Below are 17,612 nucleotides of genomic sequence, written 5' to 3' on the forward strand. Positions count from 1 at the left end.
ACATTTTTGTGAGGGCCACGTTGAGAAAAAACATTTTTCTTACAGACTTCGAGAATAAAGTGTAAATTTACGGGAATAAAGTTGTTACCTGTTGTTTCAGGAGAGGAGAACTGTTAAAATGAGGGCCTTGGAGCATTTCGTGGAATTGTACTTGTGTACTTGTGAATAGGTTTCACAAACAAGGAGATACTTAATCTTTTGTCACACCAGCATCACATTGTCATAAGTATATAGTTTCTCAAAAAACAATCCGACTGATAATTAATTTTCCCTTGCTTACTGGGTATTTATTCAAATAGTATGAACACAGCAGTCAACTACGACTTTCACTTCCGGTCCGTCACTCTAAGGCGCCGTTAACAACATCAACAATGACAACAATTCCCATTCTTACACTTGCCGGCAGTACAGTACGACTTTATTCTCTTAAATTAAGACTTTATTCTTCAGGTCTGTGATTTTTTTCTCAATGTGGCCCTAATAGTCCGTCGTATTTTCGATACATCGTTGTCTCTATTTTGTTTCCGTTGTTATTGCCGTGGTATTCCTTTTCATTTGTTATTTAATTGTACTGCTGTGTCAGTTAGGGGAGAAATAAAAGTGCATGTCAGTGTTTAACGTTTTATGCAGCAGCTCCACCTGCTGTTGAAATTAAGAAACTACCACACGTTATAAATCCAAACAGTCCATTTCGTGCTTCGTTTTCTCAAAGTATATCGTAATGCAACCGAGAGTTTATAAAGGACTTAACTATGCAGCAAAAATAATGAATGAATGAATGAGTGAGTGAGTGAATGAGTGAATGAATGAATGAATGAATGAATGAATGAATGAATGAATGAATGAATTGAACTTCAATTTAACTTTTAGAAATAGTAATTTTCGCCATAACGCCCTTCACTTCCTCTTCACTCTGGCCTTCAAAATAAGAGCCCTTGGCTCCGGACACAACAACTTCCTGTCCAAACCTCCGGCCCTTGGCAACAACAAATTACGTGACAGAAATATCGTTACCTGTTATTTTAAAAACCTGTCGTACATTTTTGTGCGAACCTGGTTCCACAGTCCCTGGTATCACGTTACCGTTTATTCAGGAACGTTGCAAGCCGGCAGTTACACGGTTACTCTATTATACCTATCATATAACATCAAAGAGCACAATTTATCAAATTATTTTCTAATCGAGCACTGGAATTATTATAGTAAATGCCGCTGTAAAATAATATATAAATAAACGACCGGTTGTTGCGTCATATCCGTTTCGAATGTGCTGAAAATAATTGAAATAAAGCGCGAGAGAAAAGATTTAAAAATAATAATGATAATAAAAAGAATGTATACAAATATGTGTGTGATTTTCGTTCGTGTACTATTACGTGAACATATGAATATTCTTTATTTGTTTTTAAGTCATGTTCAGGGGAGTCTCGAATCTGCCGCGTGGTAATCTTTGGCTACATTTACCTAAACGTCTGCCTGTCATTGACAAACATGGCCGCCTCCTCTACGGGTGCTGCCGACTCTCCGGCTTCAGCCTCGGCTGGACCGAGTATGGAGACCCAGAGCTTTCAGTACAGTACGATTCTGGATCATTTAATCGGGGACAAGCGGCCCGTGAAGGAGCTGAGCCCCGGCGTTATGGGAGGACTGCCGGTGCCGATGAAGACCGATGAGCAGAAGATGATCGAGAGAGGAATGGAGAGCTGCGCCTTCAAGGCTACTCTGGCCTGTGTGGGAGGTAAGAAGGAGGAGGAGGACACAATAATGTAATATATTACTGTACATGATAATAAACACTCATATGTTTAACAGGATACCTAATAAAGAAGTCCAAGCTTATCAAGGATTGACATGTAATTCAGCAGAGCCCTGCTGAAGACTGACAAGTCAAAATGAGTTGTTTATATAGGGCTTGGGCACCGCGTTGCATTCTGGGACGTGGCGGCCATGTTGATGGCATCGCGAATGTAAACAAACAGCAAGTGAACGAGGAGAAGAAGCAGAGTTGGGAGAAAGAAAAATCCACAAAAGGATGTGGAATTTACCGGGATGCTTTAAATAGGGAAGCCAGGGAAAGGTATGTGGACAAAATCGGCAATCCCAGAGCTTATTTGCCGCCACTACACACAAGATGCCTCCACACCGCAGCCCTCAAGAATTAGGGCTGTCAAATCTCCAAACACTGTTACAGTCCCACAAGTACTACATATATATACATAATACATATATTACATATAAGCATTGCACAGTGGTCTGAGTAGTAGTAAAGGAACCCTCCAACATGGTGGCCACGCCAAGTAATGATGTCATGACGCCCAAGTCCTATTAAGAACAAGTTAAAAGATTAAGACACTTAAAACTCCCCCAAAAAACGTTTGTGTTTTTTTTTGCCTTCCTCAGGGTTCGTTCTCGGAGGAGCGTTTGGTGTTTTCACCGCCGGCATCGACACCAACGTTGGCTTCGACCCCAAAGACCCGCTGAAGACGCCGTCGGCTCGAGAAGTCCTCAGAGACATGGGCCAGAGAGGGATGTCCTACGCCAAGAACTTTGCCATCGTGGGCGCCATGTTCTCGTGCACGGAGTGCATCATAGAATCGGTAGGTGACGTATATACTTGTAGAAGTTCATACCAGACATCAGAATGAGGAAGAAAGGTGATTGAAGTGACCATTTCTAGTGGTTCTCCAGTGCCTAAACAAAAGCAGAGGTCAGCAGGGAATGACCAAACAGATGTGCAATGATACAAAAAGCCACAGTCACTCAAAATAACAATCGAGGTACGAAGAAGGCCATTTCTAAAAATGCTCACCACATCAAACCATGATGTAGATGAGCTACAGCAACCTAATGAAGTGGCCTGTGAGTGTAATGTACAGTATAGGTGAACAACCGCTCAGTTACACTAATAAAACCAAAGATGACACAAGACATGTATTTTATACAGTACTCAAATTGGTCCAATAGCTCCCTCTGGTGTTAAAAAAATATGACTGCACCTCTCCTCTGTTGTATTTCTGCACACTTGCACCACAGCTATGACTTATTCTTTCATGTGTGTGTGATCTGCAGCACCGAGGTGTATCTGACTGGAAGAACGCGGTGTACAGCGGCTGTGTAACAGGAGGAGCTATTGGATTCCGTGGTATGTAGCTCGGTACATTTACTCTGATATCTTACATTTAAAAAAAACAACTTCATTTCTGTCATGTGTATTTGTGACTGTGCTGCAGCTGGTCTGAAGGCCGGGATGCTGGGATGCGGAGGCTTCGCTGCTTTCTCCGCTGCCATCGAATATTATCTGCGGTGAACTCGAGCGACTCTGCGATTAAGAACTTTGAATAAACGAACGTAGGGGGACGAGCCGGTGAAGACTGTCGTCGTGAGAAAATGGAACAGTGTGAATATTTACCTGCACACGGAGGACTGCTGCAGAGCCAGAGCGGACGCATTGTTTTTGTGGAAGTCATCGGTTCCTGTTTGTGTACAGGTGAACTGAAGACGATGTGACTTCAGTTGTATATATATATTTTTTTCTCCGTCTCATTAATTCCATGTGTCAGAGGTCACTCTGAGTCACGACCGTCTGAAATCAGACTTGTGTTCTTCTTGCAGAACATTATTATGATGTATGTGTAACTAATCCACATCAGGATTATTTATATTAAAAGGTTTTGTTTATAAACTCACTCGGTCTTTCTGGAATCAAGTCTCATCAAATTGGTCAAATCTTTTTTGAGCAATCGTCTCATCGACTTTTTGAACCAATTTTGGACGACATGCTAGTCGGGAGTCTTGGCTCCCTCTAGTGGAAGGTTGTGTTCCATACAAGTATTTAAAGGTGCATTATGTAATAAATCTAAAGCAACTGGCCATAAAATCCTCCTAATATGTCACAGAGACTCAGGAATAATGTTCATATAACATACTGAAGAATTCACCAACAACAACAGTACAGACAAAATATTTGCATTAAAAACAACATTTTGCAGACTGCAAATCATGTTTGTTTTTTAAATCATGTTTTGACATGTGGCACCACCTACCGTCGTCTACCAAACATTGCAGTCAGTAGAGTCTTTGCATGCCGAGCAACCACGGGTTGCCAGTTACGTCAGAAAACGAAACCTAAAAGACCTCTGTATTTTGAATTTGAATGTAGTAACCGTTTTTGGCCACATTCTTACATATGGCACCTTTAATAAATATTGAGAAAAAACAAATGGACAAACTCAACACATTGAGAGAGTGTTCTGGGAGCTTTTATTTTACTAAAAAAGAAGGGGGAAAAGTTCACATTAACATTGAGCCTCAATATTACAGTATATTGAAATTATCCTCCAAAGAAGTAAAATACAACCGTTTTTTATTTAATTTTCATCTTATATTAAAAATATCAAATAGTACTCATCTAGCAGTGCTTACAGTATTTGAAAGATATGTCGCAGGCTCGAGAGCGGGAAAAAAGATTTGGCTTTGTACAGAGCGGAGATGAGCGTTCTGAGCCAGAGTTCACCTTTGTTGTTGTTGTTGTTGTTATCCCCCGCCTGGTTCGATTGACAAGCTGAACATGCACAACTACACAAATCATCCTATAGATTACAGCGGCGCAGGGAGACACTTGGAACAGGCTTTGCAATGCAACAACAAGGTTTGAATGTTCCTTTCATTTCGGCCATCTTTTCAGTACAGCTTAGCCAACCGTGGACATGGTGAACGAGCAAAATCTGACTACAAAATAACACCACTACCTGAATAAACTTCAGAAAACAGACTCCTTGGAGCATTTCTCTAGTTGCACAGAACTGTACAGGCACACTTATTATATATATTTCAAATAAATAGGGCTAACTTCGGGCCGAGGCTCGACGGGGGACGGCGGGTTCTCCTCTGTCTGAGGAGACGCGTCACCGGTCATTTATTAGAATGACTCCCCAGAGCCACTTCTACACTAGTTCTCACACACACACACGGATACACACTCACTCAAGTACATCCACATGTCACTCATACGACCTCAGCCTCCTCCACCTCATGCACAAAAGCCAAGGAAGACAGAAGAAAGGAAACACAAAGAAACTGAATTAGAAAACATGTAAATGCCTTTTTTTTTTTTTTTTTTTTTTGTCTGGAATGTCTCTGATCAGGTTGAGGGGGGGGGGGGGGAAACGAGCTGGAGGTTTGATTCTGAGATCATCAACACCAGTGTCTGGAAAGAAGAAATCGCCGCAAACGCCGCCGTGCCACTGCACCAGGCTGTGGCCTCCTCCAGACTCCTCCGCCCCTGGGAACTCCCAGAATTCCTTGCGGTCTTGATGGCGGGTGGTGGTGTGGGGCAGTTCTGCTCCCCTCACACGACTAACTAGGACGCAGGAAAAACTTCCATCAGCACCTCTGTTTGGATTCAGCTCCATCTCTTTTCAGGACAGGGAGGAGGTGTATGTGTGTGTGTGTGGCAGGGAAAGGGGCGGGGCTATACAGTTGAGATGAGCTGCCTTTAGAGACGGGACATGAGGCAGGAGGACCAGGACGAGGATGTGTGTGTGTGGGTGATGTGTGGAATCTTCCACTCTTTCACCTGTGGGTGGCGCCCTGAGGAAGGTGGGTGGGGCTTAAACGTCAGTGGAAAAGTAGAGCGTGTTGCGCTTCAGTTCAGCAAAGGAGATGGGAGGATGCTGCAGGTAGTAGAGCAACACCTGGACCTGAGAGGAAAACAAGACAACCACCACATTCAATAACAATGGATCTGTCCACATTTCCTCTATGTCCAGACAGAATATGCCCACTTTTAGACAGAATATGTAAGTATTTAGACATATGTCCACAATTGGACAGAATATGTCCACATTAGGACTGAATATGTCCACATTTAGACAAAATATGTCCACTTTTAGACTGAATATGTCCACATTTAGACTGAGTATGTCCACATTTGGACAGAATGTGTCCACATTTAGACTGAATATGTCCACATTAGGACTGAATATGTCCACATTAGGACTGAATATGTCCACATTAGGACTGAATATGTCCACATTTAGACTGAATACGTCCACATTTAGACTGAAGATGTCCACATTTGGACAGAATGTGTCCACATTTAGACTGAATATGTCCACTTTTAGACTGAATATGTCCACATTTGGACAGAATATGTCCACATTTGGACAGAATGTGTCCACATTTAGACTGAATATGTCCACATTTGGACAGAATGTGTCCACATTTATACTGAATATGTCCACATGTGGACATATGTCCACATGTAGACAGTACATCTAAACATTTAGACAGAATAGATCCATATTAGGACATATGTCCCCTTTTAGACTGAATATGTCCATATTAGGACAGAATATGTCCACATTTAGACTGAATATGTCCATATTAGGACAGAATATGTCCACATTCATGTTAGCTTTATTAATTGCTGCAGTTAATTTTTTCCCCTCCGTGTTTGTCCTTGAAAAATCCTCACTCCTGACCTCAGGGAGGATAATCTGGTAAAATAAGGTTGAAATATATATAAAAAAAATACTTGATTTAAAATGTAGGGTAAGTTGTGGCTGTCAGTGTAAAAAGTGTGTCTAGACAATATTTAATTATTCTAATGTCCCTTCCGTTGCTGCTCGCTTAATCTCTTTATTCATCAGACACAATATGTCTGAAATGTTTTAATGTGATTCACTCTCTGTTTTCTTCTTCTTATTATTATTATTATTATCATTATGAGACTGAGGCTAAATCCATCTCTCTGAGATTATACGTCAGCAGAGACATCTTCATTTTGTGTTTGACACTTTGTTTACGTGCAAAATAAACACGAAGAATTTAAACGAGCCGCAATAAAAACAGTCAACTGGAGCGTAATGGACATGCTGCCCTCATTTATGATGATTTACTCTGGATGTTGTTTCTTCTGCCAAGACTTTAGTGCACAGGAAATCCATTTTCTCACTGAAGATAAATGACTGTTCCTTCAGCCTAAATACAGCTGGGAGAACAGGCTGAGGTGACACGGGTCACTGAGCACCGTGGGACTAAAAATTAATCTGAAAAACAGGAAAGATGCATCCGTGAACATCCGTCTAACCCACTGCATGCACTCCTGCCCAGTGTCTAACTATTTTACATTTTAATGATGATTAGCGACCTCATTCTGAATGGAAACTGTGACTAGAGTAAAGTTGTGCATAATAATTCAGACTATTAATGCACTAATACTATTTTTTTGAATAGATACACCAGATATTTTTAAGAGAAATATAATTTTTAAATGAAACCGACTATTTTACAGTCAAAATCGAACTTTTAAAACTCACCACAAAGGCAGCAATTTAGGATACACGTTATCTGGGGTTTATATTTTATTATTGAATGTTTTCAGTGTCAGTAATTAGAACTTACAGCGCACACAAAGGGCCGTTAATATCATGCGAAATTGCTCACATTTCAACTATATAACACGAAAGCCTGAGTTTAAAGATAAGGTATCGCAAAATCAAATTTAAATAACAATATGCGACAGAAAATAACACGTATAGAAACAGTATTTTTACCCCCGCAAATGGTTCAGCCCTGAGTCCAGACATCAAGATAAACACTTTTCAACATGAATCACGGGAAAGAAGGGGGCGAAAAGTTTAAAAAGGTGTAGTAATGGTTTGATACACAGTGTATGACATATTCAGACTTAACCTTTCACAGTTTATTATTAAAAAAGGATCCCACAAAAGAGATAAGATTTATCTGTGGACATTATCACTATGAAACTTTGATTTACATTCTAGTTAATTAATTCTGTTAATGTCTAGTATATTAACCCTTTAAGGTACGTACCAAGTAAAAAGCAAGAGCATTTTTTAAATTGTATTATTTTATTTTATTTACTTATGATAACAATAACATGAAATTAGACCCTACAGTATTACAGATACAGGCCTCTACCAAACGGTTGAGACGTCTGTTCATATTAAACCTGGTTTGCATAATTCATAAAGTACAACATTCAGAACAAGTCACATTAAGTGTTAGTGAGTTCAGGTTGTTGCATTTTTCAATGAGATATAGTGACTTAAAGTGTTTTCGACCAAATGGTTGAGTCGTACCTTAAAGGGCTAATAATGTTCCTGCCCGGTTTTGAACCGAAGACTTTTCGGGTGTTATTCGGCAAACGTGATAACCACTACAGGAACTAGCATGTGTCGGGGTCAAATGTGAGTGTGTGTGTGTGTGCATGTACCTGAGCCATGACGTCATGTGACCAGATGTCAGAGGCGGAGGTGATGTGATGTGCCTTTGTGCTCTCAGACTCTGAGGGCCTGAGCAGAGTGGGGCCGAACACAGTGGCCAGGTTGTGGAGGGACATCTTGTTGATGGGTTCCTTCTCAGCCACTCTGCAGCAACCAATGAACAAACATAGATAGATAGTTAGATAGATAGATAGATAGATAGATAGATAGATAGATAGATAGATAGATAGATAGATAGATAGATAGATAGATAGATAGATAGATAGATAGATAGATAGATAGATAGATAGATAGATGGATGGATGGATGGATGGATGGATGGATGGATGGATGGATGGATGGATGGATGGATAGATGGATAGATGGATAGATGGATAGATAGATAGACAGACAGACAGACAGACAGACAGACAGACAGACAGACAGACAGACAGATACCGTTTGAGGTGCTCCAGCAGAGTAAGGAAGGTCATGAGGTTGGGGTCTGGCAGTGAGCGCAGGAGGTGCATCATGCAGTTCTCCTTGGCAGCTGGGTCTGAGAGCGCTGTGAGAGAAAGAGGAAATGCGGACGCCACGTCCAATTATGGTCAGACAGATTTCGTTTCACACCAGTCGTCATCTCTTCCAGCTGGGCCGTGTCGACGACAACAACACACACGCTTTGTTCAACTCAAACAGGTCTCACCTATGCCCTCCATGAAGGCGGGATAGAGGCGGTCGGTGAGCAGAGGCTCCGGCAGCTCCCTGAAGTACAGCTTCAATGTCCCCGCGATGGCGTTAATGTCCATGTCGCTCAGCATCACCAGGATGTCTTTGGTATCTACAGGTCAGACACGGACACAGAGTTTATCAGAGACGCGCAACAACACAGCTGCGCTCTCTATCATCTCCAGAACATCACAGCTGCTGCTCCTCAGAGTGTTGGAGTAAAGGCTTCATGTGAGAGTTTTCTATTTTAAACTGCTCCTGTAGGAAGGAAGACGGTGTGTAGTGCAATCTTACTGGTGTCAAAAGCTGCTTTGAGGGCCTGGATGTCAGTGGCCACCCCTGAGATCCTGTAGATTCCCACTTCGTCTATCCCTCGCTTCTCCACTTCCTCAATGCACTGTCGGACGATGTAAGGCACTTTGGAACGTTCGCGCCTGTGGACCCAAGCATCAGGGTTATGTCTAACACAGCATATTAAATCTAATCTCGTCTAATTTTATTCTAAAACGTTGAGATTTAAGAATATGATAATCAATGTCGTTCCCAGTAACAGGAATACAGTCCACTCACTTTGTCACCACGTTGATTTTGACTCCAAACACCCCGCTCTGTTTTTTGGACGGCGTTCTCTTCAAGCTGAGGTCTCGGCTCGTGAACTTCATGGAGAATTCCACTTTGATCTGATGAAACGGACAAATGACAGCTAAAGTCAACATGTTTGTCTCAGAGGATGCACACAATGCAATAAGGCAGGGGTGTTAAACTCCCCATTTGATCTCAAATGGGCCGGATGAGTAAAAACAAGAACTTTTTTGCGGCCAATGCTTACATTGACTTTGCCAAACAATAACATCTCATCCCATTTTCTATACAATGTCATTATCTCTTAACTCTTACCCCGTTCATCTCTATGACGTCCATGTGCCAGTTCTTGGACTGCACAGTCTGAGGGTCCAGCTGAAACAAAGCACAAAGACATCGGATGATTAATATTTTGCCTTTTATCAAATATAAGGACATCATTCTCACAGAGGAACGTGCTTAAACAAATCTTTTGATCATGTTATTTCCGTGAGTTAGTATTATAGGAATCAATTGGGAAACTCAAGCACCAAAATGAAAACTTAATTTATACGAAGCCATCTTTACCCAGCCAGGTTTTTATTTATTTATTGTGTACAAACAACAAACCCGGCTAAACAGATTCTGCACAGCCAGACAAAACAGCCGAAGTATTTATGTCACAGTGTGTGACACATAAAAATGGTAGAAATTCACAACTTTGCATTTTATTTAGCAAGAATTCTGTACTAATTCAACTCCTGCTGACACTGTAGATCAATGCAGGAGCTACTATTCATCTGGCCATTTCTTTTTTCTTCCTCTTTGTTCAACAGTTTTGAGAAAAGAGACATAATTCCCATAGGAAATGAATGGGCAGAGTAGATCAAAAGGCAGATTCCTTTCAGCATGTGATCCTTGCATGACTGAAACCATTTGTCTTTACATGGAATATCTTCATGATAATGCATGTTCTTCTCACACTATCCTTACAGTTAGCGGACGAGAGTGTCGAGATTGAGATTAGCGTCTAGTTAATCTGAGAATATTTCTACCAATGAAATAGAACACAGCAGATTATCTATTCTTACTTTGTTATCAACACAATTAATTACTCGGTCACTTCCAATTAATAAATAGTGTTCCCGCCCGGTCTCGAACCGGGGACCTTTCGCGTGTTAGGCGAACGTGATAACCACTACACTACGGGAACTGACTGCTGTACACAGAGTCTGTGCTCAACATGACGAGGGTTGTCAGGGTTGATCAAGATTCAGCAAGTCCAGAGTTTAACCCTGAGCTGCTCTACTTTCCTAACCTTTGACACAGATCAGAGTTCAGCCGTCTCTGGAGCCGGATCTCAGCTGCTCTATAAAAGCACAGTCACGTAGCCTACTTTGCGCGGCCTCTCTAGGGTCCGACGCGGGCTCCAGACTCTTGGCCCACTTCACCGCACATTCTCAAAAGTCTGTATCACATATCCCACGATGCCCTTCTCCCGAGACATGATAGATGGGGCAGCCTGTTGTTGCTTCGAGTCTCCTGGAGACCCTGCTGTGTGAGGCCACAACAGCTAATGTCTTTTTTATAGGCAGTTCCAACGTTCCACGCTACACAGTTCTGTTTTAACGGTGATGTCGGAGCTCGACTTAGAGGAAAATAATGTTTGTTGGATGAGTGCGAAGGAGGGGGCGGGGGACACACTTCCCTTATTGTCAGCATTAAGGCCACATTATACTTCTCCGACTGCGTATGCGTTATCCGTCTGCGTCACCACGGAGACGCCTCGAGCATTTATACTTCTGCGTCGTGGTGACGGACACTCGCTGCAATTTCCCGCCAGATCAGCAGGGGTCACTGCGCAAGGTTGTTGTGCTTCTGGCTACAGTGAGCAATGGCGTCCGAGAAAGTCCAGAGGACTCTGCGTAGCTACGCAGAGCACTTTACGCAGAAGTATAAATTGGGCTTAAGGCAGCAACCATTAAAAGTTCTCACTGAGTGTAAATTCATTAGCTCATAAAAGGGCCATTTGGCATTGGTTTCACGCATTCCAATTATCGTTAAAGCTCGTTTTCCCAGCAGGGTTCGGGTTCGAGATGAGGGACAGGTAATCACTGCAATTGGGTTTTTTACGCAACTACTGCCAAGAGGAGATACGGGCAAAGATCCAGGACCTCGCAGACGACGCCACCTGCGGTTCCTTTCAAAGTAGACACTGAAAAAAACTGTTCCTTTCACCTATTTCATCTTTATGACCCTCTCTCGTTTTTTTTTTGTTTTTTTTAAATAACTGATTAAAAATGAATGCAGTCATACTGGGGTTGTAAAAATAAAAGGATCTTTTACAGGCAGTGGTTTCACTCTATGGCCCCCTCTCAAAACTGTGTCCTCAAACTCGTTTATTTTTCATTAAATATACTTAGGAGCTCAGCCCGAACGCCTCCCCTTCCGTTCCGAGGAAATTTAAAGGGGTGAGTGCAAAGAGTCAACGTAAAATCAGACAGACTTCCATTGCGCCAAAGATTAAGTTCAGATTAAAGAAGAAAACTCCAGGTGAAGGACTGAAAGAGAGGAAACAGTAGGGGACTGATGGTCAAATGAAAGAGTTGCATTCAATGAACCTCTTCACACTATATGATCAACATTCCATTCATATGATTACTTGGAAGGGAATCTCAAGCATGTGAGAGTCTGTCTAAGTTCTAACATTCACACAGATGTCTAGTAAATGTCTGACTCGTGTCCTCGGGCTAAGATGATTCAGACGAGCAGACATCACAGTCGCACAAAGTCCTCTTTGTACGAGCATTAAAAACTAGAAGAACCGAGCAGAGGCCAGAACATTCTGCTGCCTGAAGCAAAGTACAGAAATACTTCAAATCAAGCAGAGTGGTGCAAAAAAAAAAAAAAAAAAACTCATGCTGTGCTTTATATAAAAAGATCTGCACACATTCCAGTTGCAACACACATAAGGAAAAAACAACGGCTGTGTTTGTGCTTTTTGATGAGCATGCAGCGTCAGCAACAGCAGCTCACTCTGGGAACTCCATGTTCTTGAGTGTGCACCAGGTGTGGAGCTCAGCTGTTCTCTTAACCCCGGCTCATGCACTCAATCTAACACCTGTACGCAGCAACACACACACTCGTGGTAGTTCTTTTATGTGCTCGCGCATTTAAAATACATGTGAGTGGAGGCATATGGCAGCCACTTGTGGGCCCTACAGAAATAGATGTCAGGATCTCTTCCAGCCTCTCTCTCTCAGTCAGGCAGCTATATCTTCACTTCAAAAAGAAGAAGCAGACAGCTGTGATGTAGGACTTACATGCAGCCAATTAAGCAGATAAAGTCATGCTGTTTTGCTGCCACGTGGTGTTTCTGCAGTAAAAGCCTTTCTAAAAGAATATATAACATTCATAATCCAATTCAACATCTACTGTATGCACCTCAGTCATTCCTAGATACTGGGTTAGGACCCAGAGTGCACCTTTTATGGTCAAAAACCTCCTATTTGCTGTAAATGAGCCGATCAAAATCTCTCCTCACTGAAGCTCTCGTCAGCTGCGCTGTTTCAGACTGAAATCTCATCCCCAGAAGACAGACTGTTTTGTGATTGGTGATTTGGTCTCATTTACCAATACATAATAACACATGTATACAGTACATGCATGCAAATGCACATATCTCTTGGCTTGTTTACTTGTTTAAAACTGCAGTGTATAACATTTAAATATAAATGAATGTCGAAAAAAAAATTTGGACCACCTGTCACATGAGTGCGTTTGTCAGCATAGTAGTGTTTTGCTTTCGTGTCTGTGGAGACACAGAGCGATGTCTGTGACATCCCGACCGACAGAGAGAGGGCGAAAGCATAAGTGAGAAGGCAGCGGACTTAAGGTTAAGGAATGATTCCAGGTTCTCTGAAACATATGTGTGGTAATACACTCTTAGAAATAAAAGTGCTTAGCAGGACCAAATACGGCTCTTCGGCTTGTCGTCATAGGAGAACCCTTTTTGGCATAGATAGAAGACAGTAAGTGAAGTCTTTCGGATAGACTGAGTGTGAGCAGAGTCAGCAGATTGACGATTCTCACTATATTATTGAAACACAATTATTAATCAGTTAATTACTGAGTCATTCGTAAGTAACAAAGAATGTTCCCGCCCGGTCTCGAACCGGGGACCTTTCGCGTGTTAGGCGAACGTGATAACCACTACACTACGGGAACTGTGCATATTTAAGTCACACTGCAGCCTCGAGCGCTAAGGCTGGGCGTGACATGTGAATGATATGCACACTCAGAGAATGACAGCAACAGCTGACCGACACAGTCAAACGTCACACTGCAGCAGGAGGAAAACAAAACCTGCACTTCTGTCAAGTAGCAATTCATTCACGATAGCACAATCCGGCCTTATTATACAATATCATGTCCAAAACACGTACTGTTGACGTTAAAAATGAACCTTCTTACTAATAAGTATGGTAAACAGTTCACATCATATGTTCCTCAGATGAAATTGCACTCAGTTTTAATTATATATGGATGGTGGGTGCTTCATATTGTACATAATATGACAATAATATTTATAAATTAGTCTATAAAAATACAAGTGTGGGCGTCCTGAAACAGCAGAAGACGATTATGGGCAAAGCCTTTAATAATAAAAATCCCTCAACACTTATTTAGTTGCTATGCAGGGGAGTTACAGCCGACGCTATTCAAAACACAACTCGATCTTATGATATGCTAAATTAATGAATGTCTCTTTAATTTGTCCTCGGTGTTTCATCGCAGTTTCCCCGTCGCTGCTCTGTGCTGATTAAATATTCATTCAGCTGCAGAGAGCCTTTTTTTTTGATAGCGCTTTAATTAGAGCATAGCACGGCTCCTCGGCTTTAGCGGGATTACAAAAATTGTTTGTGCAGTAAATGAGTCTCTCTTCTTTTCCACAGTTGGATGTTTGCCTTGTAAAACACAAAACTATTTTTAGACACGTGAGCCACTTAAGGATAAGGTTTTTTCGTTTTTTTTAAGAACCAGTGAGACACAACAGCTGCTGATGTAACCGCGGCCTGCGTGAGGTCTGTGTGACTCCGTGTTGCCATGTTCACTCATCCAACAACTTCCCGGCGCGGGCCAATCGGCGGAGGCTTTCGACAGATAAAGAGATGCGATTTGTGGATGACTCTTTCATCTCTGCAGGCAGTGTGCAGTGCACCAGCGCGTCGTGTCAGTGACACACACACAGATTCGTGCTGCACTTACGCAACACAACTGCGCCTGCAGCCGAGGTGAGTAAGCGCACTGATGCAGAGGGAAATGTGACTTATCCTGTGCTTCAGAGCAGAAAAAAAGAGTCAAGTGGTCCTTTAATCGCCTGGATTTGAGTTTAACACAAGCACTTACATTCACTTTGAAATGACTCAAAACAGAATGTATTTATTCTCAGTCTCCCCGTAACAGAACTCCCTTCTCTCTCTCTTTGAGCAGTTAACTAAAGATGTCAGCTCATCTGATGCATCCGTTATTCCCTTAATTACAGCGCTAAAGCGTCTGCTACACAAAGATTGAGACCACGGCGTGAAAACAATGAAAAGTGCGCGCTTGAGAATCTGTCGACACGTTTTACTAAGATCTACTCAGATCCCCTGTATTTTATCGCGATAGTACTCGATCCTCGTTTTAAAGATCATTATGTACAGTATGTGTCATGTATGGATGTGGGGATAAAACTGCGCATAGAGAAATGATCCAGTCTGCGTTGGATCATATGGTTTTACATGCCATTTTGTATAAATTATACAATAAACACTATGTGGGCAGGCTAAGTGATGTTTGTCCACATATCTACACGGTAAATTAAGAAACGGGAAAGTAAAGTAATAAGTAGTGAAGTTACTTTTCAAATCCAGTAACTAGTAAAGTAATCTCATTACAATTTACCAAAGTAACTATTAACTAATTACACGGTTTATTCTTGTGCTGGGCACGTTAACGACGGTTAACGGCATCGAAGTCAACGCACGATGCTCTTCCATGAGGACTGACCGGAAAAAGACGAGCGTGGCGTCATGTTTACGTGACTCCAGATTGTTAAAATGAGTCTCTAAAGTCTCTAAACTAACTAACCTCTTCTTCCCACAGCAACAAACGCGTCATAAAGCCTGATGTTTAACTTTAATTAACACAGATTGACGGAAATTCCAACAGAAAGGATAAGAAGAAACTTGGCTAAAATCTCACAAAAACCATGACGTAGGGCTATCTACAGTGATGCACAAGTGTTATCTTTACTTTGACGGCAAGATATTTCACATAGAGCTTGTAATTGCAGAGATATACTCTGTTTAGTTTGGGCATGACATTTTTGAGCTGGGACCCCAAAAAGAGGTTAATAATCAAATTAAATCTGGATTAAAGTAAAGCATTTGTGATCAGTGAACTGCCTTTACTTCCTGGTTTTAGCGCAGAAGAAAAGTTTCAGAAAATAAAACCAGCAAAACCAATCAGTCATCGTAATCCTTGAATATTCCAGATAAATCATGATTACAGACCAGATTGTGTGGCGATGATCTCATCAACCACTTTCCTCTTAATAAAAGGTCCAGTGTTAAAAACATACCTGACTAATTAGATGATTAATACCCCGTCGTCACTCCGCTGAGATTAAAGCTACCCTGCACATGCTCTGCTGCACGACCAGAACCGTGGGGGTCACTGAGGGTCTCTCCTGAAGCTCATTAACCAATAGGAGAACCAGCATGATGGGGATGGATTGGGGCCAATAAAAGCCAATGTGCCCTCCAGTGGGGACAGATGGGAGATTTATGTGGCTCATATAAAAGGCTATTATGAGACCGCCTGGCATTTTAGGCACACAGGAGGGACCGAACCCTAAAATGTCATCTGCACTAATCAACACACTCAAAAAATGGAAGAGTATCATTTTGTATGTGGGTTAAAATGCAGCGGGGGGCCAGATGAGCAAGGCAGAGGGCAGATGATAATGGTTAGATGTGAATCTTCCCCCCCGGGCTAAAGCCGACACGACGGCACCATTGTTCTCCATGCTAAGCTCGCTGAACTGCGACGAAGGGAAAAACCCAGGTCATGGGCTAAAATAAACCCAACCATGATCTTAAACACGCAGCCAAAAGCTGCCGACAGCCTAATCATCATTTGTTCTTTTGCTGAGAGGCACAAAAGGTATATATTTATGTCTGCTTCTGAAGCCAATTAATGTTTGCAGCCAAGCCTCATCACATCCACACTGTGTCTTAATTAGAAGTCGCATTAGACTGGAGGTGTGAGGACAATTCTCCGGGGAGCTTCACCGAACTGTTATTCTTCTAAACACGGTGTGAAGAATGTGACGCAGAGAAATCACACAAAGCAACATGAAAAAAACAACAACCTAGAATCTGTTTTTCCTCTTCCTGATAAAAGACAAAATTTGGTGTCTGTCAATTAGAAATCAAAACAAATCAGACAAAGAATTCATCTGCATTTGAAAGGTTGGCCGAATAAGTAAAATAATGCATTTCAGATGAATAATAAAAAAAAAATGTTGATCGGTGTTTTCCTGGAAATGACGATGTTCTCGAACGTCTCGTTTTTGTCCACAGACCAAAACGATTCCGTTTGAATGATTTCTTTGTTATGTGGAGCAAAGGAACAAAGGAAATATTCACATTTAAGAACCTAAAAATGATCAGAAATCTTGTTTTATTAGTGAAAAAAGCTTCATTGGTTTTTAAAATAGTTGACGATTAACTTATAGTAATCAACTAGAAAAGCACTCGGGGAGCGCAGACCTCTGACCCCCCACAAAATAGCGATAGCGTCTACGGATCACGCTCAAAATTGGATCACTTGTTCCTGTCGAAGAACTTGCAAGGATCAAAAGGACGACGAGTCGAGAATAAACCGCATCACAAGTATCACTCGTGAAAACCTGACGTTCAAAGCGTCTGTCAAAAAATAACGAGCGCGTGAATGAGGGGTTTTCTGTGCAGACGCAATCACATGACACTTAAGGCCAAACGACATTAAGACACAGGAATTTTGTGAAATAGGGCAGAGGAATGACTG

At 41.8% G+C, this 17,612-nt stretch overlaps 2 protein-coding genes across 5 annotated transcripts in view; one reads left to right on the forward strand and one right to left on the reverse strand.

The window, feature by feature from the left end:
• Positions 1–1,491: 1,491 nt before the first annotated feature.
• timm22 (translocase of inner mitochondrial membrane 22 homolog (yeast)) lies at positions 1,492–3,387 on the forward strand (the record flags this gene model as incomplete). Its single annotated transcript, XM_083905192.1, has 4 exons — positions 1,492–1,738; positions 2,401–2,597; positions 3,070–3,142; positions 3,231–3,387. 4 exons carry the CDS (start codon positions 1,492–1,494, stop codon positions 3,305–3,307), a joined length of 594 nt encoding a protein of 197 aa, XP_083761318.1. The 3' UTR covers positions 3,308–3,387.
• Positions 3,388–4,259: 872 nt separating this feature from the next.
• Positions 4,260–17,612, reverse strand: part of abr (ABR activator of RhoGEF and GTPase) — a gene marked incomplete at its 5' end in the record, with an annotated part of 129,052 nt that continues 115,699 nt past the window's right edge. For all 4 annotated transcript variants that reach the window (XM_083910742.1, XM_083910741.1, XM_083910743.1 and 1 more), the window contains 7 exons: positions 4,260–5,699; positions 8,240–8,393; positions 8,688–8,793; positions 8,935–9,069; positions 9,252–9,391; positions 9,528–9,637; positions 9,855–9,914. In XM_083910742.1, coding sequence (XP_083766868.1) covers positions 5,610–5,699; positions 8,240–8,393; positions 8,688–8,793; positions 8,935–9,069; positions 9,252–9,391; positions 9,528–9,637; positions 9,855–9,914 — 795 coding nt within the window. In that variant the 3' untranslated portion in view covers positions 4,260–5,609. The remainder of the gene's footprint in view (positions 5,700–8,239; positions 8,394–8,687; positions 8,794–8,934; positions 9,070–9,251; positions 9,392–9,527; positions 9,638–9,854; positions 9,915–17,612) is intronic.

This window comes from Microchirus variegatus, assembly GCF_963457635.1.
Source record: "Microchirus variegatus genome assembly, chromosome: 2".
NCBI lineage: Eukaryota > Metazoa > Chordata > Actinopteri > Pleuronectiformes > Soleidae > Microchirus > Microchirus variegatus.